The sequence below is a fragment of the Salmo salar genome, chromosome ssa13 (assembly GCF_905237065.1).
Source record: "Salmo salar chromosome ssa13, Ssal_v3.1, whole genome shotgun sequence".
NCBI lineage: Eukaryota > Metazoa > Chordata > Actinopteri > Salmoniformes > Salmonidae > Salmo > Salmo salar.
In genome coordinates this window covers 13004406-13027615 of record NC_059454.1, presented here as the reverse complement: position 1 = coordinate 13027615, position 23210 = coordinate 13004406, and the positions used below count along the sequence as shown (strand labels likewise).

The window sequence follows — 23210 nt, the reverse complement described above, 5'->3', positions numbered from 1 at the left end:
TTCTTAGTATTTAATGTTGTTTCAGTATTCTGCTCGTCTTGCATGAGTTCTCTGATACTAAGCAGGCATGTTGAAACGTAGCCATGGAAAATGCTGCCTGTACCTGGGTACCACTCACAAACAATACTCCCTCACTCCGCCATTCTGGGCCCAGCACACATGGGAGGCCAAGGCCTAGTGGTGTCACAGAGGATTTCACACTTCAAAAACACATGCAATTACTTCCTCCATTGATTGCACACAGAACCTCTGACAAATATTCCCAATCAAAATCAGGTCTAGAGAAATCAACAAAGCCTCTCCCTGGACTGTGTAATGGGTAAATAGTGCATCCATGTTACAAACCTCACCATCATCAGAGAGAGAGAGTGTTTCAGAAGAACCAGATGTCTGTCCAAGGGGGGCTTCAGCTTAGTGACTTGTCTGTTTGTGAGTGACCAAAACAGCCACCCTTATGGAACTAGAGCAAGATGTGGAAGACAGCATGCCAGCTTCACACACAAAAGGGGGATTCTTACAAGTACGTCAGTCCCTGAGATTTGATTATAGCCAATGAATTGACCACACATGGGCTGCAGATGGACGTGAAGGAATCAGAGGGCAGCTAGCCAGGCAAGTCTTGAAGAGTGAGGTAAATATAACTATATCATAATAAATCCCATTTAGCAGACGCTTTTATCCAAACGTGACTTACAGTCATCCGTGCACATATTTTATATATGAGTGGTCCCACTATCCTGGTGTTTTAAGCGCCATGCTCAACCAACTGAGCTACAGAGGACCACTAGATGTCTGAGGAGAGTGGATGTTAGTGAGGGTTACCAGGTGTAAATACTCTCCCAGTAGAGGGTATTTGGAGAAGCTCCATACCCACGTGGGCTTCCCAGGAACCATCTCTACAATTGCAGCGTCCCCAGGCTTCAGGGAATTGGGGTTGACTTCCAGCTTCTTCCCCGTGCGGGGGTCTATGTTCACTTTGAGCTTAGTAAACCTACAGGCGATGTGGGAGTCAGTGGCCGGGGAGTAGCCTGCAATGATCTTACCAGGGTGGTTCAGGATAGTCACCTGACACACACACACACACACACACACACACACACACACACACAGAGAGAGAGAGAGAGAGAGAGACAGACAGAGACAGAAAAGAGAGAGAGAAAATGAATATGTAAATGAAGAACCTCTACCAGGCTTTAGTACAGTATCTGTCTGAGATGTCCAGAGGGATGACCTTTGACCCTGACCTGAGCAGTGAACCCAGCGGCCTCTTGGGTCCTGAGGACACCACTCTCCACTTGACCCCACCGGTGGCATTCCAATTCCTGGGAAACAAAAGAGAGACTTCTAGTCATCACTCTCTTCTGAAGTAATAAGGCAATATGTTACATCAGGTTTTAGTTCTCTGTGCTGTTTATGTTGTTTGTGAGAATATTACTCTTGTTTAGTGTTAGAGTAGTAACCCTACCTCTTATCTTTTAGATGTCCTGCGTGGGCAAGTTTGTCTGTGGGCTGTCGGTATCCAGAGCCTCTAGCAGACTCACCCTGTTGGCATGGTGCTCCCGTCTGTCCAGCTTCCAGCCTTTGAACCAAGGGCATCTGGACAGAGTAACAACATGGACATCTGGGTGCTGAATATGTACGTCAGTTGATTGAGCAACAGGTAAATAATGCATTTTATATGGACAAGAGGACATCTGGTGGAGAGTTGAGGAACTACACAGTGTCCAGGGGCATCGTGGCACTAAAGCTTTGAGAAAGAACACATCTATTTTGAATGCTAAACAATGTGATGTTATTCAGGCCAAAAGAAGATAATCACGTTGGGGAGGGCTCCAGCATGTCGTCCCCATGCCAACAGGGCACAGCGTTGGGGTTGTAACCGATCTTCACGATGTAGGCTCTGACCACCACCACCATCTCATCATAGCTCTTCTCACTGTAGGCCATCTTGTTGACCCCTACAATGAGTTACTGGACCCCCAGGGTGTAGGCCAGGAGGGCATGCTCCCTCGTCTGACCGTTCTTGGAGATGCCTGCCTCAAACTCTCTCCCTCCAGCTGCCACGATCAGCATGGCACAGTCCGCCCGTACAACACAACACAGCAGGAATGGCTACATTTCTGGACCGTTCATCAGTGGGAATACTGTGATGGTTTGCGATGCTTGTTGTAATGGTTAACAATTAAGGTTTCGATGACGGGTTACGTTGAGGAATGGTAACATTTAGGTGAAGGTTTCATCCTCCTTACCGGAGATGTCCCTACTTACCTGGGAGGTCCCCGTGATCATGTTGTTGATTAAGTTTCTGTGCCCTGGGGCGTCCACAGGGATGTCTCTATGGTGATGCCCCGCTCCCTCTCTGTCTTCAGCTTGTCCAGCACCCATGCATACTTGAAGGGGCCTCTTCCCATCTAGTGCAGAGAGATAAGGTAAAGATACTGTATATTAACAGTTAGAATGAGAAACGCCTCAGTTATTAGAGAGAAATGATTTATGACAGTCTATCTCCTGGCTACAGTTTATTCCTGACTACAGTCTATCTCCTGGCTACAGTTTATTCCTGACTAGTCTATCCCCTGACTACAGTCTATCCCCTGGCTACAGTTTATTCCTGACTACAGTCTATCCCCTGACTACAGTCTTTTCCCTGACTACAGTCTATTCCTGACTACAGTCTATCTCCTGGCTACAGTTTATTCCTGACTACAGTCTATCCCCTGACTACAGTCTGTTCCCTGGTTACAGTCTATTCCCTGATTACAGTCTATTCCCTGGCTACAGTCTATTCCCTGGCTACAGTCTATCCCCTGGCTACAGTCTATCCCCTGACTACAGTCTATCCCCTGGCTACAGTCTATCCCCTGGCTACAGTCTATCCCCTGACTACAGTCTATCCCCTGGCTACAGTCTATCCCCTGACTACAGTCTATCCCCTGGCTACAGTCTATCCCCTGGCTACAGTTTATTGCTACACTGAGCATATAAAATGTTACAAAATGTTTAATAAAGGTATAGATTTATTCACTGAGATCTCACAAACTACTAGTAAAACAGCTTGTGTTCTTAAATACCAAAGTTACCACATATCAATCAGGCTCTGAGATATTTTACGTAGCATTAAAACAGATTTTGGTGATGTCTTTCATATTCAATGGATAGCGCAGTGCTCCTAAACCTCATTTGGCTGTGCAGTAGGTCATATCAGGACGTTGTGAGGTTAAGAAATCATGCAAGATGGTAAACAGGCTCATGCGTCAGTGGCCTCAGATGATCTTAAGGCTGGAACTGTCATCAAAAGCAATTACGTATTTATTTTATAAAACACCACTGCACAATATCAGACATCATAATTTGCATGTTGTAGTCTTATTGGAAGAAAACATTTGAGCATTTCACCTAGACATTCCAACTGTTATGCTCGTCTTTATGCAAATGAAAACACAAGAGAAGACATGGCAGCTCTCAATACACAGCTCAACAGTGAGCTGAAAGGCAGGTATACCCATATTGTACGGACTCTTGCCTGTAGCGGAATCGGGCTACGCTGCCGGCTCGATTTCGGCACCCCCTCCTTTGGGTGCAGTAGGATGGAGGGAAAGGCACAGCCTGCAGTGAGGCACTTGTCTGCAGCAGCTTCGAGTGTGTGGTGCGAGTGTGTGTGTGTGAAGCAATTAGATGGGGAACCAGCCAGCAAGAATGGAAAGAGATGGGCTGATCCCAGATATCATACTGAGAAGTAACTCAAAACAGTGTTAGTAAAGTAATCCTTATCAGTCATAAGAATTGAGTTAGTATCAACTAATTACACTGGTATGGAGCGCTGCAGTTAGAGTCCCAACAATCAACTGGACGACTGACAAAGCTACTTAGAAGTTCTGTTGCAAGGTGATTTGGTATCAAAGATGTATGTGTCACCAGAGAGTACATAGTAACTTACATATCACTCAGAGATACCGGCTTAATACAAACAGACATGTTGCTTAGTAATTGCCTGCCAAGTAGGAACTGGGAAGTTCAGCCCCACGGGATTTTAATGAACAAATGCTGCAAATCATCACACTCCATTAGAATATACTGTTCTTTAAATTAATGAACCAGTCACAAACTTCATCAAAACTAATTTAATGGGACTTAGGCCTTAAAAATGTTACATGTCCAATAAATAGAGAATAAAAAAATGTATCTCAAATGGATGGAGACTACAGCTACACATGTTTATTATATTCGGAAAAGTCTGTCCTTTGACACGGACAAAAAAATACTTTTTAGCAATTACCAAAACATGCACATTCAATAATCCCCAAGGACAAAATACATAAGACTATGACTGTAGAAAAAAAGGGGACAATGACTGACATTTTGCACAAATGGCAACTACATTTTATACAGATGAGGTACAATAACAATCTGGTTGGCAGTTACTGGAAGAGATGGACGAGGTACGCTACGCTACATGTATGTATTTACAACCACTTGCAACAAATCAGAACACACAAAAAAAATGACAATTAGCGCAAGCGTCCAGCCAGTAACAGTGTATTGCTGTGAATTAGTAGTCCTGCATTTCTCAAAGCCAAACAGGATAACTTCACAATAACACAAGCCTAAACACAAGCACTAGAACCATTACACTTATTCTGATGTCAGAGCCGATTCATTGATGTGTCTGACTGAACTGTGTCAATATTACCAAACATGGCTGCTGGCCTCTCATCCAGAGCTGAGGACTGGAGAGAAGGGATTGTCCAAAAACCTCCGCTGCTGTGACAGTATATTGATAATCATGACCAATACGATTCAGTTGTCATCACATTGCTATTGCGGTGTTGTTTTCAGAGATTGTGTGCTACATCTTTCTAGATGTTCTGAGAACATAACTTAGTCTAAAATTGCAGCTTCTGTGGGGCTGAAAGTTCTTCATTTCGTCTCCTGGATACCTGTGCACAAATTCTGCATTGTCCAAATAGCTTCTCTATTGTCTGACTCAAACGCCACTCTCTCCCCCTCCCTCCCGTTTCCCTCCAGGCTTCACAGATGAGTCTCTCCAGTCCCAGGTCTCTCCCCCTTCCTCCCTCTTGCTTCCAGGCTTCACAGATGAGTCTCTCCAGTCCCAGGTCTCTCCTCCTCCCCCTGAGGTCTCCTGCTCTCTGCAGTGGCTGATATCTTGAGGGCGCCTCCTGGTGGCTTGGCCTACGTCCTTCTCCGTTTGGCTCCACCGGGGCTGGAGGGGTTGCTGCTGGAGTTGAGCACCTTCTCAGTGGCACGATTCCTCTTCCTCTTGTCTGCTGCCTCCTTCCCCGGGCCGCCCTCAGTGGAACCCTTCTCTCTGTCTCTCTCTCTCTCCTTGTCTTTGCTGAGGGCCCTCTCTGTCATCTTCACCGAGGAGTTGCTGCCTGAGAGAGAGGAGGAGAGAGTTAGAAAAGATTGAGTTGTCAGGTAAAGGGGTTTTGGAAATGATTGAAGGTTCAAAAGATTCTGCATCACTCACTCCAAGTTCTGAAAGTCGACCTGTGAAACCAAATGCTTTAGATCCTCTCTCAGATCAGTGGAGGCAGCAGTGACTGCTCTCTCAGATCAGTGAAGGAGGCAGCAGTGACTGCTCTCTCAGATCAGTGAAGAAAACAGTAAGTGACTGCTGCTACAGTGACTGTGACTTTGTGGGGTATGATCGACTCAAATTAAGCCAGTTGTTATTCTAGTGTCCGGCGATAGGCTAGTGTTTGCTGTGTTCATCCAATGGGAATATCATGTACCTTAGAGCAGAGTCACATGGGAGAATACAGAGGACCAGAGCTGAGTTCAACAGACAAATGACATTCAAATAGTATAAAGAAAAGAATGGCAGAAGAGCGGAAAAGCTTGTTCAAGATCACCGCCCATTTGAAGCTTGCCATTATATCTTCTTTATATCTTAAGTCATAAAACTCCATCAAAACAATATAGAATTATAAATAAAAAAATGGACATGCCATGCTTGAAAATGTTCTCAAACCTAAGTTAAAAGGAGAGAAAAAGAGAAACTGAAATAAAGACAGACGCACATGTTCTATGCACTAGGCGGGCGGTGGCTCTAAAGAACCTCTGGTTCTGATCTGTTCTATACCGAGGTCAAGCTGGTGTTTTGGAACAGAGCAAACGAGTTCTTCTGTCCATACCTTTCAAAATCCTGGCCAGCAGCCATACAGGGACTCAGACCTTTAAAACCAGCCAAATGACCAGAGTTAGGGATGCCGCTTTGTGTGCCAGAGAGGAGAAGATGTGTACGGACGTAGTCCAAATAAGGCTCACATCAGATAGAAAGAGGAGGAGCACGAGGTGAAATACAGCTAATGTAATTGAATGAGGGAGAGAACCTTCTTCATGCGTGGCTGGGGAGTCTCGTTCTTCTTTCAACTCGTCTTTCATGTCGTCCTCAGACACCAGTTTACCTGTTCAGGGCAGGAATAATATAATAATATGCCATTTAGCAGTCTAACAGCGTCTTATAGTCATGTGTGCATACATTTTATGTACAGTCGGGTGGAAGAGAGATGTATACATTTGTATTAATTACGTTTATTTGAACAGGGACAATGTACAAAAAAAAACGAATGTCTCAGTAAACTTGAGAAAAGATGAGTTGTACCAAATTTAGCTAGCAGCTAATTTCCATCCTCAAGCCAAATATGGACTTTCTAGTAGTAGCTCAGCATTTTTGTAAGTATGGTGGATTCTGAAGAGAGAGGGTTTACCTTCTTTTACTTCTTCAATCATCTCCTCTGGAAGATTGAAGCTCTTCTCTGAGTTGGGAAATGGCAATATTTCTGACTCATGCTGCAGTGGACAGAATGTGTGACAGTATTCAGTGTTACAGAGGAAAGATAGCGGCTGACTGAATGTATAACATTCTATTTCAAACGGCCAGAGAAAGATTAAGATGCTCTACTCACCAAGGCCAACATGTCGTACATAGTTCCCAGGTGGTCCCAGATTACCTTTGATGACACTTGCCTCCCAATATTCTGACTGAATTTATCCCGGATGCAGATCATGTGAAAGTGGCGATTTACCCCTGCAGAGAAAATAAGTGTGTAAAGCTACGTCTTCAAAAAGTGGGAGGAAAAAAATTAAATACAAAATAACATTTGTCAAAGACTCCAGTCACCCAAGTCACAGACTGTTCTCTCTGCTACCGCACAGCAAGCGGTATCGGAGCGCCAAGTCTAGGACCAAAATGCTCCTTAACAGCTTCTACCCCCCCCCCCCTCCCTCCATTTGTTTTGTACACTGCTGCTACTCGCTGTTTATTATCTATCCATAGTCACTTCACCCCTACCTACATGTACAAATTACCTTTAACCTGTACCCCTGCACACTGACTCTGTACCGGTACCACCTGTATATAGCCTCCTTATTGTTATGTTATTGTGTTACTTTTTATTCTACTTTAGTTTATCTGGTAAATATTTTCTTTACTCAACTGCACTGTTGGTTAAGGGCTTGTAAACTAAGCATTTCACGGTATTCGGCGCAAGTGATAAATACATTTTGATTTGATTTAGGATGACAATCTGACGGATAATGATGCTGCATTGTTAGCGAACTTTATGTGCACAAAGGTAAATTTAGGGTAGCAAGCTAGCTGGTTTATTTACTATAATAATACACATCCCGCTATTACCATGGATAGTACTTCTATTAATGCTTCTTTTTTTATTTGACTGATTATTCTGTTGATGGAGTTAGCAAAGATTTCACTGCACCTTTTAAACCTGCAGTAAACTGTGTACGTGACTAATACAATTTGATACTACAGTAGTTAACAGCATGAAGAAAATAAAATAAAGACATACACTTGAATTTGTCACAAGAAGCTGCTTGTGTTAGGATTTTCAGATTTATGTCAGCTCAGTAACAAGCTAGCTAGTCACCTCCTTGAATACATGTTGGCCAACACTTTAAGACAGAAACATGCAACGTTTGATTAGTTAGCTAACGTTTAACAAGTTCAAATTGAGGTGGGTATAATTTGTGTAACGTTCAAACAAAGTAGCATGATCGATTCACCAAGTTAACTATCTGCCGAATAGACATCAACTCACCACATAGTTTATTCTTAATGTTTCTCCAGAGGGACAGACATTTTTCGGAATAAACGTGGTACCTTATTCTGACGCTATACAACTTTGTATGCGTTGTCTGTTGGCAACATTGTTATTTAGGTTTTTGGGGAACAGATTCCTGTTGGAACGTAACACAAATTATACCCATCCTTTAAAATGATCAACTGTGTGAGTTCATTAATATGTGTAATTGTCTGACTATATATATATATTCATAGCTGGCTAGCTAACTTGTTACGGGTGGCAGGCTTTCGTCCTCCGCGTCGGGTCTCCACTACAGCCCGGGGATTTTTCAGGCCTACACGATTAACACACTAGCTCGTTAGCTAGCTAGCTAGCTAACGTTATATTCTTACCTACGGGTTTGTGACCTAGCATTGCATGGAACAGGCACACCTCGACTTCTTGACTCCATACGACCGAGTCCTCGATGGTACTGATGCCCGACTCTGCTTGTTTACCGTCAGCTGGAACGAGCTCGGCTTCCCCCATGCTGTTGTCCTTCTCCAATAACAAAACACTGCAATCAAAGATTTTAACAACTGACCCAAATGAACACAAGAAACACCACAGCAGCCTGTCTTCTTCTTCGATTACGTTTAATGACGGTGGGAATCCAATATGTTGCATTACCGCCCCCTACTGAATTATAGTATAGATCCATTACCCTTTGTGATACAGAAATAGAAAAGGGGAACCGGGAAAAAGAAAAAATATAATAAAAATATATGTATTTTTTGCTATCGTTCTTTTTTTACATCCGTTATTAGACAGAAAATGCAAATAAATTGTTGAATGATTATGAACATGGTCTTTTGCTTGCTAATGCCTGCAATGCAGTGAAGAAAACGATATGACAACAATAACGTCTAATGTAACTGGCCCCTCTAACAGTACAACTTGCCCCAGCTTGCCCCATGGGCTGGGACCCAAGTAAATGTTATCTGTATACCCATCTGTCTCATCCTGCCATGGGTTTGTAGCACCTCATAAAGCAGGTCTTGTCTGCTACGTGAGCTAAAGGACTGCAGAATCATTAACACTGCACATGAATCAGAGCAAATAACTGCTCTGTCAGGCTTGACTTCCTCCACCCACTGCAAGGCCAACAGTATGGCCATCAGCTCCTCCGTATATACAGCCAGATGATCTGTAATACATTTCCTGACTTCCTCCACCCACTGCAAGGCCAACAGTATGGCCATCAGCCCCTCCGTATATACTGCCAGATGATCTGGAATACGTTTCCTGACTTCCTCCACCCACTGCCAGACCAACAGTATGGCCATCAGCTCCGCCGTATATACAGCCAGATGATCTGTAATACATTTCCTGACTGCCACCCCACATTCCTGCATTACAAATGCTGACCCAGTATATCCTGTCCTTTGATCTTTTGAACCATCTGTGTAAATGGCCACAAAATCCTGACACACAGTATCCAGACGTCTCTTAAACCAATCAGATGGATCAACACCCTCCCTTTCCTTCAAGGTCTCTCCAACACTTTGAGGTTAACTACTGGAGGTGGGAGTAGCCATGATGGGTTCACAGGAATATCTACCTTTGGACTAAACTCCCTTCCATACAGTCCCGTCTCCTTCGCCTGGGTATTACCCACCCACCCAAAGCTCGAGTGCTGTCCTCGCTCATGTTCCCAGCATGCCTGTAAAATCTATTTTGCAGGATGAGACACCTCATGTCCCTGTAGGTTGACCCATTAATGAATTGCCATCTGCTATCTCCTAATATGCAATGACATATACCCCATCTCCACCTGTAATGCAGACACAGGGGAGGTCTGAAACACCCCACTACATATTCTGAATCCTTGCCCCTGTATGACATCTAGCATTTCCAATGAGGTCCAGGCTGCCCAACCATACGCTATACTGCCATAGTCTATTACAGATCAGATCAATGCAACATACATGGTCCTCAATGAGGAACACTTCTCCCACAGGTGTCGTCCAATGGTGTCACAGAACCGACGCCAACACAACCTCTTTGCCTGACGGACAGTTCTCCTCACCAGAGCCTGGGCCTGCTTATACTGAATCAGATGTTGGAAGTTATGTGTCCTTTTCCGTACTCTAAATGCCCTGTTCCTACTGCTCACTGCTGCCCCACACTCCTCCGTCCACCATGGGACTGCTTTCCTCCTCCCTGAACTCTTAGGTATAGCCTCAGCAGCTGCCCCCACTAAAGCTGTTTCGAGTGGAAATTCCAACTGGAGGCTTCAGATTAATGCATCAGGTGAAACATATGGCTCCTTGTTCTATCTGTGCTTCAAACAGCACAGCCAAACAGAGAACAGCACCCCTATCACTCTGGTAAAATTGTTAGCTAACTGGGATGCTTTTTCATCCAGAAAGGTTTGATAGCCATCCTACTTTGACAGGCTAGAATAATATAGTTGTTTTTTCATTCCATCTATTGTAGGCACACACACTGAAGTAAATGTACTGTATATCTGTGACTTGGATACACAAGGATACATTTAAGCAGGGCATTCCATTTTGGTGGCCCTCCTCATGCATAAACGGTGGACAGAGGGCGTGTCTAGGTGTCTAGCCCCATGCTACTGCTTAGGGTTACATTGTTGCACTGTGTCCAGTCTAGAGTCTACAATCATGATTAACGTTCTGTCACTTCATCGCCAAATGATTGGCTATGAAAAGAATGTAAACGGCTGTCTGTACTATCCGTGTACCACCACAAGAGGGCGCCATCGACCGTGTGTCTGCTTGCTTCAGCAGGCCTATGTTTAGTGCAGTAGAATGAAATACAATGGAATTGACACTACTCATCATGATAAAGTAGGCTATGAGAAAAATGATTATTGAACAGAAGATTTGCATGGAATCTTTTTTTGACCATCTTCGTTACCTCTTTCAGATGCATTGAATAATATATAGTCATGTATAACGTTTTGATGGCACATTGCTTTATATATTATTTTGATAATTGGCTACATTTCTTAGTTATGTTCTTATACAACAGAGTAATATTATTATAGTCTACAAAGAGTAGAGAGTTATGCCAACTATAAAATGAACATTCATTTCCACATTTGAAAAGAATTACCTATCTTGATTAGACAAGTTTATGAGCAAAGTGAACTCTTGTGTCGCTCACCTGACCAGTATAACCTACTATGATAGGAGATGTGACAAGCTACGGTTTCTTTTTCACTGTTTTACATGGCCTCAGCGTGTTATAACCCATTAGTTTAATGTTCATGGCTCAATAATGGTATTCCAACAGAAGTTAAAATAGCTCAACATAAGTCGGGAGAGTGCAGGACAAAGCTATGATAGATAGTAGCGCTCTGTTCAACAGTTGTATTTATTTCCATTCCCAGATGTAAAGTGGCTCTAAATCCCCTGCAGTGCAGTACGCACAGCTGCGGCGCTAACGTTTTAAAGCCGAGTCAGTGTGGGATTGTGTTTGTGTGATAGCGTAGTGCCAAGGGCAGACGGGCCCAGACTGAGTGGCGCCGCCGTACACCTGGCGAAGTTCAGGTTAAGTAGCCTCACATTCCTCGGCGCACAGCTGATTGAAACATTAACAAACACAAATCCGTGAGCCAGGCTGCAGATGGGTCGGCATCGCAGCCAAGAAAATAGACTCGCTGTGTGTGTGAGTCTGTGTGTGTGACAGAGAGAGAGAGAGAATAGTAGGAAAAGTTAGAACAACTTTGAAACTGTGAACATGAGAAAATAAATCCTAAATCAATGATTCTCATATATTCTCTAAACCAAAATAATATTGTATATCATGAATATTCATGAACCTCTTTTAGGTCTGTGTTGAATGCCTTGGTACTCTTAAAAAAAAGGGTTATTCTGCTCTCCCCATAGGATAACACTTTTTGGTTCCAGGTAAGGGTTCTACATGGAACCTAAAAGGGTTCTACCTGGAACCAAAAATAGTTATTCAAAGGGTTATCCAGCCAAATAACCTTTTTTTCTAAGACTATAGGTTATTTCAATTAGGGGGCGGTTTTATATTTAAATGAGTAGGCTAATGATGGTACACAATGGTAAAGGTCTATTATGAAAACACTGGATTAGCCTATGTTAAATGGCTCTTGTTAATTAGATAATAGTTTGGGTAACATTCTAGTGTAATAGCTGTGTAGGTTACTAACTATATATTAACCTCATTGACGTTTTCATGCTCTGTGAATGAGTGGAAGTAAAAATCCATCTATTCAATATGGCAGTGAATCGTCACTTGTCATAGAATATTATTACAAGTATTGTGATCACCTTATTGTAGTGATTGTTCAACAAAATACTATAGTTCTCATAGTTTGGTTACTTAGTAGATCCAAAGACATGCTTCTGTTCATTGAACTAATTGTAATTTTCCATGCCTGCCAAAACGATGTTCTGTCTGGAAATCTAACCGTTACAAGTGAATGTCTGACCCTCAGTTCAAACCAAGGCAGTAGGTCTACAGCGAACAACGCGTGTTGTGTATAAACAAGCAAGATTCAAAGAATGAAAAGCGAAGGCATTATTCTCACCTAACATACATTGTTTTAATAAAAACACCAGAAGTACATTGTTATAAAAACAATATTGGGGATCACATCTGAATCATTGTAATATACAATACAAATATAGCTCAGCAATCTGAGAAATTGACATTTTAAAATATAAATCTTTTCTACATGTAAATTGCTCAAAATACAGAAAAGATAATAAGGAATGAAAGATTATTTCACATAAAGTCCAACATGTATCAACATCTAAGAGAGCTTGTTGGGTTAGGATGCTATGTTGATGATGCCGATCCTGTCTCAGCTCGACCAGGACGCGTGTCTGTCACCGCGCCCGCCGCTCTTCTTGGTGACAGCAGGACACCTGTGACTGCGTGGGGACAGCTCCCCTGACCTGACACTTCGTAGTTTCAACTCAGAATGTTTATCTACGCATATCATGGATTTTCACGTCGCTTCACTGCTTGATGCAAGACATAAGATGCGACGAAATGTCATCCATGGCTGGCCAACGTCGTTCTTCATGTTGCTTCGGTTAATGGTTATGTCTGTGGCTTGATCAGCGGCAGAGAATTCTGTCATCGGAGCATCCGTTCTGTGAAAAGGAAGAGGGATAACGGTACATTTTAACAAACACATAACAACTTGGTTTTAGCACAGGATTATGCAGTGGTGTCCTTTTTACACTTGAATATGTAATGCATGGCAATAATATATTTTCCTGAACTTGCGTTGATGGAATTGTTCTGTACACATACCTCCACAGAGATGCTGGCGATTTCTGCATTGAGGGTTGTCAGAGGGGTCCGAGGTACATCTGCGGCCTGCTGTTTGCCGGGTGCGTCCAGCTCGACCTGTAGGTCCCAGATATAGTCGATGACATGCTGCAGAATCTCCATCTTACTGGCTTTCTTGTTGGCTGGCAGAGTGGGCACCAGCTCCTTCAACTTGCTGTAGCAGCTGTTCATGTCCTGCAGAAATGCACTCATCTGCTCGTCCAGCAGTGGGATCTTACACTTGGAGATGGCCATACTCTGTTCAGAGAGACACCGGACCATGTCCTCGGTGTTCTTCAGGGTGCAGGTAGATCCGACAACTTTCATTTTCTCTTGTTCTGACGTCTTGAAGAGTGGAGAGCAATATACTAAAAAGAGGTAAAGTTCTGGTATCCTGGTGAGAATTCTCAGACTCTGTCAAGCGAATGTTGACAGTTTGTGGCTGTGAAGGGAACTCACGCAGCATTTATCTTTCCAGCAGGATTCGGGGAGTGACTAAAGCGGGCACATTTTGAAGCGTTGGACCAATGAGAAGCTCCCGCCTGCAACGGAGGGTCGGTCTTCCAGTCCTTGCGCTACCATTAGTGACAGGGTGTTTATCAATCTTTACAATCTGCTAAATGATGGTGTTACAAATGGAAACAAATTTCCCAGCTGTCCTTTGACCGTGGACTCTGCAGGTGTAGAGACCGCCCGGAGACGTGGGTGTGGAGTTTAGTCATGAAGAACGCTGCAATAACTAGATTAATAGGCTTTTAATTGTAGACCGATTGGAACTCAGTCTTTCGGTAAATAACCGGACCTGCCACATCAATATAGCTTTTTATTGGGGATGTCTATAGCTTACTGAAAAAATGCCAGTCCATTTATAATCTCGATAAAATAGAGTAGCAGAACTAAGCATTCTGCACATCCCAGCTCTGCAGAATCCTTCCCTACCCTCAAATACATGTTTGTATTTGTTTATAACTATTATGTTTTAATCAACTGAAAAGTGCATATCACATTTTATTATAAACTAAATACATCATTCTGCATTTGACCATTCAACAAATCCTATCCAAATTAATGTTTTAATAGCATCAATTAATTTGGCAGTTATTTATCAGCTATAGATTTTGCATTATGGTATAAAAACTTTAAATGTATTTACAATTGCATTTCATTAGTAGAAGATTCTCATGGATTCACATTGACCAATCTCATAGTTTACACACATTAAGCGTTAAATCTTCCAATGAATAGTTTCACAGATTCGTTCACATGTTCCCACTGTGCGCTGTGCGGTATGTGAATTGCTCTGTTTTGAATCTTCCCCTGATAGTCCAAACAAGCTGACGCAGACTGCCAGGCGCCAGTTCCGTGACGTCACCCATTCATGTCGACCCTGACGGCTGTCAGCCCGGCGCCGCGCGGGCGGTGTCCATGGAGACCTCAAACAACGGGGCTCACAATCCCCCCATTCACCTGCACAGCACAAACCCTGAGAACAAACTGTCTGCCCAAAATCGTTATTCATTTATCACGTTAAACCACTCAGTGAAGAGATTACTGCCCCACACACCTGCAAACTGCCATTGTCTCTAGCTTGCTCACTCAAGCTCCAAAGGCTTGTAAAAGAAGGGGAAAAAAGACAGAGGGCTTTGAATGTATAATGACAGTTCGTGAATTCCTTCCCCTTCTTTTTTCATAAGAAAATTCCTCAAGTAAAAACATTGTATATTTGACACGGATATAAAATAACTTACAATGTTGCAATTTCAGTGCCTGTCTGTCTGGCTGTAGTCCACCAGAATTAGATTTCCATTCGGTTTTCTTTTTACTTAGTAAATATATTCAAATAAATGTTGCGACTTGTAAAATTGTTCTGAGTTTGCAACAAACTTGCAATTCAGTTGGAGACAGAGAAGCAAACAAGAGAAGGCATGAAAACACAAAGTGAAAACTGAGAAGAATGTAATTGTTAGCATCTGGTATTCCCCCCCAAAATATATGTGGTTTGAATGAGTAATTCAGTTGGCCTATGTGAAATACTCAAATAATGCACTGGAAATACGGCATGTGGAGCTTTAATTTTTGATCAAAGCATGTATTATAATAAAGTGCATGGAATTGATTATGCAAGTGGAATTAAATCAGCATTTCTTAACTGGACAATTAGCCCTCTTTAAAAAAATTTAAAAAATCCCTGCATTTTACTTATACTTGCTAAGCAAAAGTCATGTTCTTCTCCAGCATCCAGAGGGAGATGTTCCTGTGTGAGAAGAGTGACATCCTCTTTCACAGGTCATGTTGGGGATGGGGAGAGCCAGTGGTCTGAAACAATGGGAGTGCAGAGCAAGTATTGTGGGAGAAAATCTTGTCTGGAGCCAGTGAGTCTGGAGCGCCCCTCTGCTCTCTCATCCAGCTTTTGTTCAGTTGCAGAAGCTATCAGCACTTCCTACTGACACCAACAATAACCCCACACAGCTGGGCCCTTTTAATCCTGTTTACTGCAACATCAAGGAGAGGGGAGGGGCAGGGGAAGGGGGACGGAGGAAAGTGAAACACATTAGCTCCTGATTTTAAGACAGAGAGGAGGTTCTTTCTGTTGTGGTTTGTTACAACTAGCTACTAACTGAGTTGTAAAAATGTTTTCTCGCTCCGTCTCCCTCCCTTGTTGTTAGATCCTCCCTGAGTTGTGACAGTGACACCACATAAGCTGGTTTGAAGGCAGTTGGTTGTTAGTTGATTGACATGAACTGGCAGTGGTATAGAATGTGGGGCCTTTTGTTCACTCAACCTCTGCAACTCATGTTTTCGTTTTCAAGAAATGAATTTGGTTAAAACATTTTTTTATTGTAATCTTATCCCGGCACGGCTGCAGACTGTGGACAGGAAACAGAGAGGGAGACGCTGGACGACGGGTTGATGATAAGGAGGAAGGAAGAACATTCCAGGAATGTTTTTCCTGTTACCATCTTCTCCCACCACAGCAGTTTCTGTTGGCTCTATCTCTAACATTGCATTGTATTACTTTTCACTGAAATTAAAGCTTTTTCCACAGAATGCTGAAATTCTTTATTTTTGTGCTGTAGTCTACTGTAGACTAGTGATGCTTTGCTGGTGGACGGAATCTAAGAAGAGGTCTATGCTGTTACATAGACTAATCCTGCTCCTTATGAGTGACATGTAATGAGTACTGTGCTGGTGGCCCAGACATGGTCCAGGCATGGATGTCCGCTGTCACTGTGTATCTGGGGATGAGAGGGTGCTTGAGGTCATACAATAAGTTAAAAATATAATTAAATAAAATTGTATTTGTCACATGCACCAAATACAACAGGTGTAGACTTTACCATTAAATACTTACTTACAAGCCCTTAACCAACAATGCAGAGTTAAAAAGTGAGAACAATTTCATAAAATAAAAAAAGGAAATAGTAACTCAATGAAATAGCAATAACAAGACTATATACAAGGAGTACCAGTACCGAGTCAATGTGCAGGGGTACGAGGTATTTGAGGTAATTGAGGTAATATGTACATGTAGGTAGGGGTAAAAGTGACTATGCAATCAGGATAGATCATACACAGAGTAGCAGCAGCGTCTGTGAAGAGTGTGAAAGTGTGTGTGGCGTCAATATGCATACATGTGTGTGTGTGTGTGTGTGTATGTGTGTGTTGAAGTGTCAGTGTAGTATGTGTGAGTGTGTGGGTAGAGTCCAGTGACTGTGTGGGTAGAGTCCAGTGAGTGTCTGGGCAGAGTCCAGTGAGTGTCTGGGTAGAGTCCAGTGAGTGTGTGGGTAGAGTCCAGTGAGTGTGTGGGTAGAGTCCAGTGAGTGTCTGGGTAGAGTCCAGTGAGTGTCTGGGCAGAGTCCAGTGAGTGTCTGGGCAGAGTCCAGTGAGTGTCTGGGTAGAGTCCAGTGAGTGTGTGGGTAGAGTCCAGTGAGTGTCTGGGTAGAGTCCAGTGAGTGTCTGGGTAGAGTCCAGTGAGTGTGTGGGTAGAGTCCAGTGAGTGTCTGGGTAGAGTCCAGTGAGTGTCTGGGTAGAGTCCAGTGAGTGTCTGGGTAGAGTCCAGTGAGTGTGTGGGTAGAGTCCAGTGAGTGTGTGGGTAGAGTCCAGTGAGTGTCTGGGCAGAGTCCAGTGAGTGTCTGGGCAGAGTCCAGTGAGTGTCTGGGTAGAGTCCAGTGAGTGTGTGGGTAGAGTCCAGTGAGTGTGTGGGTAGAGTCCAGTGAGTGTGTGGGTAGAGTCCAGTGAGTGTCTGGGTAGAGTCCAGTGAGTGTCTGGGTAGAGTCCAGTGAGTGTCTGGGTAGAGTCCAGTGAGTGTCTGGGTAGAGTCCAGTGAGTGTGTGGGTAGAGTCCAGTGAGTGTCTGGGTAGAGTCCAGTGAGTGTGTGGGTAGAGTCCAGTGAGTGTCTGGGTAGAGTCCAGTGAGTGTCTGGGTAGAGTCCAGTGAGTGTCTGGGTAGAGTCCAGTGAGTGTCTGGGTAGAGTCCAGTGAGTGTGTATATCTGCATATCATTTTTTGTGGACTGCTGTCTCTCTTGCCATCCATAATGTTTGTTGGTCAAAGTTCAACACAAGCAGAGACGTTACCACAGTTTAACTTCTCTGTATACAGCATATCAACATTTCAGTCGACTCAACAGCCAGTGACAGAGCTGTAGGCATGAAGATGTGTTTTTTTAGGCCTGTCCCATTTAGCTGAAGGATTCATTGTGTTTTCCAATTTCTCACTATTCCTGTTTGACTGCAAACATCACCATTCCTGTTTGACTGATAACATTACCATTCCTGTTTGACTGATAACATTACCATTCCTGTTTGATAACATTACCATTCCTGTTTGACTGATAACATCACCATTCCTGTTTGACTGATAACATTACCATTCCTGTTTGATAACATCAGCATTCCTGTTTGATAACATCACCATTCCTGTTTGACTGATAACATTACCATTCCTGTTTGATAACATTACCATTCCTGTTTGACTGATAACATTACCATTCCTGTTTGATAACATCACCATTCCTGTTTGACTGATAACATTACCATTCCTGTTTGACTGATAACATCACCATTCCTGTTTGACTGATAACATTACCATTCCTGTTTGATAACATCACCATTCCTGTTTGACTGATAACATTACCATTCCTGTTTGACTGATAACATCACCATTCCTGTTTGACTGATAACATTACCATTCCTGTTTGACTGATAACATCACCATTCCTGTTTGACTGATAACATTACCATTCCTGTTTGACTGATAACATTACCATTCCTGTTTGACTGATAACATCACCATTCCTGTTTGACTGATAACATTACCATTCCTGTTTGATAACATCACCATTCCTGTTTGACTGATAACATTACCATTCCTGTTTGATAACATTACCATTCCTGTTTGACTGATAACATCACCATTCCTGTTTGACTGATAACATTACCATTCCTGTTTGACTGATAGCATTACCATTCCTGTTTGATAACATCACCATTCCTGTTTGACTGATGACATTACCATTTCTGTTTGGCTGATAACATCACCATTCCTGTTTGACTGATAACATCACCATTCCTGTTTGACTGATAACATTACCATTCCTGTTTGACTGATAACATTACCATTCCTGTTTGACTGATAACATCACCATTCCTGTTTGATAACATCACCATTCCTGTTTGACTGATGACATTACCATTCCTGTTTGACTGATAACATCACCATTCCTGTTTGACTGATAACATCACCATTCCTGTTTGGCTGATAACATTACCATTCCTGTTTGACTGATAACATCAGCATTCCTGTTTGACTGGTAACATCACCATTCCTGTTTGGCTGATAACATTACCATTCCTGTTTGACTGATAACATTACCATTCCTGTTTGATAACATCACCATTCCTGTTTGACTGATAACATCACCATTCCTGTTTGACTGATAACATTACCATTCCTGTTTGACTGATAACATTACCATTCCTGTTTGACTGATAACATTACCATTCCTGTTTGACTGATAACATTACCATTCCTGTTTGATAACATTACCATTCCTGTTTGATAACATCACCATTCCTGTTTGACTGATAACATTACCATTCCTGTTTGACTGATAACATTACCATTCCTGTTTGACTGATAACATTACCATTCCTGTTTGACTGATAACATCACCATTCCTGTTTGACTGATAACATTACCATTCCTGTTTGACTGATAACATTACCATTCCTGTTTGACTGATAACATTACCATTCCTGTTTGACTGATAACATTACCATTCCTGTTTGACTGATAACATTACCATTCCTGTTTGATAACATTACCATTCCTGTTTGATAACATCACCATTCCTGTTTGACTGATAACATTACCATTCCTGTTTGACTGATAACATTACCATTCCTGTTTGACTGATAACATTACCATTCCTGTTTGATAACATCACCATTCCTGTTTGACTGATAACATTACCATTCCTGTTTGACTGATAACATTACCATTCCTGTTTGATAACATCACCATTCCTGTTTGACTGATAACATTACCATTCCTGTTTGACTGATAACATCACCATTCCTGTTTGATAACATCACCATTCCTGTTTGACTGATAACATTACCATTCCTGTTTGACTGATAACATCACCATTCCTGTTTGACTGATAACATTACCATTCCTGTTTGACTGATAACATTACCATTCCTGTTTGACTGATAACATTACCATTCCTGTTTGACTGATAACATTACCATTCCTGTTTGACTGATAACATCACCATTCCTGTTTGACTGATAACATTACCATTCCTGTTTGACTGATAACATCACCATTCCTGTTTGACTGATAACATTACCATTCCTGTTTGACTGATAACATCACCATTCCTGTTTGATAACATTACCATTCCTGTTTGACTGATAACATTACCATTCCTGTTTGATAACATCAGCATTCCTGTTTGACTGGTAACATTACCATTCCTGTTTGACTGATAACATCACCATTCCTGTTTGACTGATAACATCACCATTCCTGTTTGACTGATAACATTACCATTCCTGTTTGATAACATCACCATTCCTGTTTGATAACATTACCATTCCTGTTTGACTGATAACATCACCATTCCTGTTTGACTGATAACATCACCATTCCTGTTTGACTGATAACATTACCATTCCTGTTTGATAACATCAGCATTCCTGTTTGACTGGTAACATCACCATTCCTGTTTGGCTGATAACATTACCATTCCTGTTTGACTGATAACATTACCATTCCTGTTTGACTGATAACATTACCATTCCTGTTTGACTGATAACATCACCATTCCTGTTTGATAACATCACCATTCCTGTTTGACTGATAACATTACCATTCCTGTTTGACTGATAACATCACCATTCCTGTTTGACTGATAACATCACCATTCCTGTTTGACTGATAACATTACCATTCCTGTTTGACTGATAACATCACCATTCCTGTTTGACTGATAACATCACCATTCCTGTTTGACTGATAACATTACCATTCCTGTTTGATAACATCACCATTCCTGTTTGACTGATAACATCACCATTCCTGTTTGACTGATAACATCACCATTCCTGTTTGACTGATAACATTACCATTCCTGTTTGACTGATAACATTACCATTCCTGTTTGACTGATAACATCACCATTCCTGTTTGACTGATAACATCACCATTCCTGTTTGATAACATCACCATTCCTGTTTGACTGATAACATTACCATTCCTGTTTGATAACATCACCATTCCTGTTTGACTGATAACATCACCATTCCTGTTTGACTGATAACATCACCATTCCTGTTTGACTGATAACATTACCATTCCTGTTTGACTGATAACATCACCATTCCTGGTTGACTGATAACATTACCATTCCTGTTTGATAACATTACCATTCCTGTTTGACTGATAACATCACCATTCCTGTTTGACTGATAACATTACCATTCCTGCTTGATAACATTACCATTCCTGTTTGACTGATAACATTACCATTCCTGTTTGACTGATAACATCACCATTCCTGTTTGACTGATAACATTACCATTCCTGTTTGACTGATAACATCACCATTCCTGTTTGACTGATAACATCACCATTCCTGTTTGATAACATCACCATTCCTGTTTGACTGATGACATTACCATTCCTGTTTGATAACATCACCATTCCTGTTTGACTGATAACATCACCATTCCTGTTTGACTGATAACATCACCATTCCTGTTTGACTGATAACATCACCATTCCTGTTTGACTGATAACATTACCATTCCTGTTTGACTGATAACATCACCATTCCTGTTTGACTGATAACATCACCATTCCTGTTTGATAACATCACCATTCCTGTTTGACTGATGACATTACCATTCCTGTTTGATAACATCACCATTCCTTTTTGATAACATCACCATTCCTGTTTGACTGATAACGTTACCATTCCTGTTTGACTGATAACATTACCATTCCTGTTTGACTGATAACATTACCATTCCTGTTTGACTGATAACATTACCATTCCTGTTTGATAACATTACCATTCCTGTTTGACTGATAACATTACCATTCCTGTTTGACTGATAACATTACCATTCCTGTTTGACTGATAACATTACCATTCCTGTTTGACTGATAACATTACCATTCCTGTTTGACTGATAACATCACCATTCCTGTTTGACTGATAACATTACCATTCCTGTTTGATAACATCACCATTCCTGTTTGACTGATGACATTACCATTTCTGTTTGACTGATAACATTACCATTCCTGTTTGACTGATAACATCACCATTCCTGTTTGACTGATAACATTACCATTCCTGTTTGACTGATTACATTACCATTCCTGTTTGATAACATCACCATTGCTGTTTGACTGATAACATCACCATTCCTGTTTGACTGATAACATTACCATTCCTGTTTGACTGATAACATCACCATTCCTGTTTGACTGATAACATTACCATTCCTGTTTGATAACATCACCATTCCTGTTTGACTGATAACATTACCATTCCTGTTTGATAACATTACCATTCCTGTTTGACTGATAACATTACCATTCCTGTTTGACTGATAACATCACCATTCCTGTTTGACTGATAACATCACCATTCCTGTTTGACTGATAACATCACCATTCCTGTTTGATAACATCACCATTCCTGTTTGACTGATAACATCACCATTCCTGTTTGACTGATAACATCACCATTCCTGTTTGATAACATCACCATTCCTGTTTGACTGATAACATCACCATTCCTGTTTGACTGATAACATCACCATTCCTGTTTGTGATAACATTACCATTCCTGTTTGACTGATAACATTACCATTCCTGTTTGACTGATAACATCACCATTCCTGTTTGACTGATAACATCACCTGTGAGCAGGTGTGCTGAGTGTTCCGAGGGGTCGGGGCCATGTCCTAACGTAGGCCCTGTGAAAATGACCTTGGTATTATGCTCTTCACTTTTGTCATATTACTCTGACATTTGGCCCATATGGCTAAACATTTTTCATGTAGCCCATGTGATGAAAAAAAATCAGAATTTTTTTAAATTCCACATATGTTTTGATTTCAGATGTCTCATTTTGGTTGGGGTGTGTCACTGGAGCTCAAGGGAAGGGAATGGAAGGCCTGTGTCATCCTGGGGGGTCTATGTTCCACAGGACAAGCTACGATGGTCACCAATCATTGACCTCTGGTGTCAGAAACACATTGTGATGGTAATTTAGGTCAGGGTCAGCAGATTATAAGGGCTT

The 23210-nt window shown here is 41.9% G+C and overlaps 2 protein-coding genes and 1 pseudogene across 2 annotated transcripts; all 3 read right to left on the bottom strand.

Annotated features, from left to right (window-relative positions):
• Positions 1-1471: 1471 nt before the first annotated feature.
• On the bottom strand, positions 1472-2411 carry LOC106566488 (elongation factor 1-alpha 2-like; annotated as a pseudogene).
• A 1695-nt stretch (positions 2412-4106) lies between these two features.
• LOC106566471 (MRG/MORF4L-binding protein) lies at positions 4107-8711 on the bottom strand. Its single transcript, XM_014134539.2, has 5 exons — positions 8459-8711; positions 6930-7051; positions 6732-6813; positions 6354-6428; positions 4107-5393 (listed from the first exon to the last, which is right to left on the bottom strand). Exons 1-5 carry the CDS (start codon positions 8592-8594, stop codon positions 5191-5193), a joined length of 618 nt encoding a protein of 205 aa, XP_013990014.2. The 5' UTR covers positions 8595-8711; the 3' UTR covers positions 4107-5190.
• A 3918-nt stretch (positions 8712-12629) lies between these two features.
• Positions 12630-13858, bottom strand: LOC106566470 (DNA-binding protein inhibitor ID-1). The gene is made up of 2 exons (XM_014134538.2): positions 13371-13858; positions 12630-13207 (listed from the first exon to the last, which is right to left on the bottom strand). Exons 1-2 carry the CDS (start codon positions 13713-13715, stop codon positions 13172-13174), a joined length of 381 nt encoding a protein of 126 aa, XP_013990013.1. The 5' UTR covers positions 13716-13858; the 3' UTR covers positions 12630-13171.
• Between the last annotated feature and the right edge of the window lie 9352 nt (positions 13859-23210).

Bases quoted from the DNA above. Each gene is read 5' to 3' on its own strand.
- LOC106566471 (XM_014134539.2), bottom strand. From the start codon at position 8,594: ATGGGGGAAGCCGAGCTCGTTCCAGCTGACGGTAAACAAGCAGAGTCG. The intron at 7,052-8,458 runs GTAAGAATATAA...TTTTCTCTGCAG, and splicing joins GCTAGGTCACAAACCCGTAG to GGGTAAATCGCCACTTTCAC. The intron at 6,814-6,929 runs GTGAGTAGAGCA...TGTCCACTGCAG, and splicing joins TGTACGACATGTTGGCCTTG to CATGAGTCAGAAATATTGCC.
- LOC106566470 (XM_014134538.2), bottom strand. From the start codon at position 13,715: ATGAAAGTTGTCGGATCTACCTGCACCCTGAAGAACACCGAGGACATG. The intron at 13,208-13,370 runs GTATGTGTACAG...TCCTTTTCACAG, and splicing joins TCGCCAGCATCTCTGTGGAG to AACGGATGCTCCGATGACAG.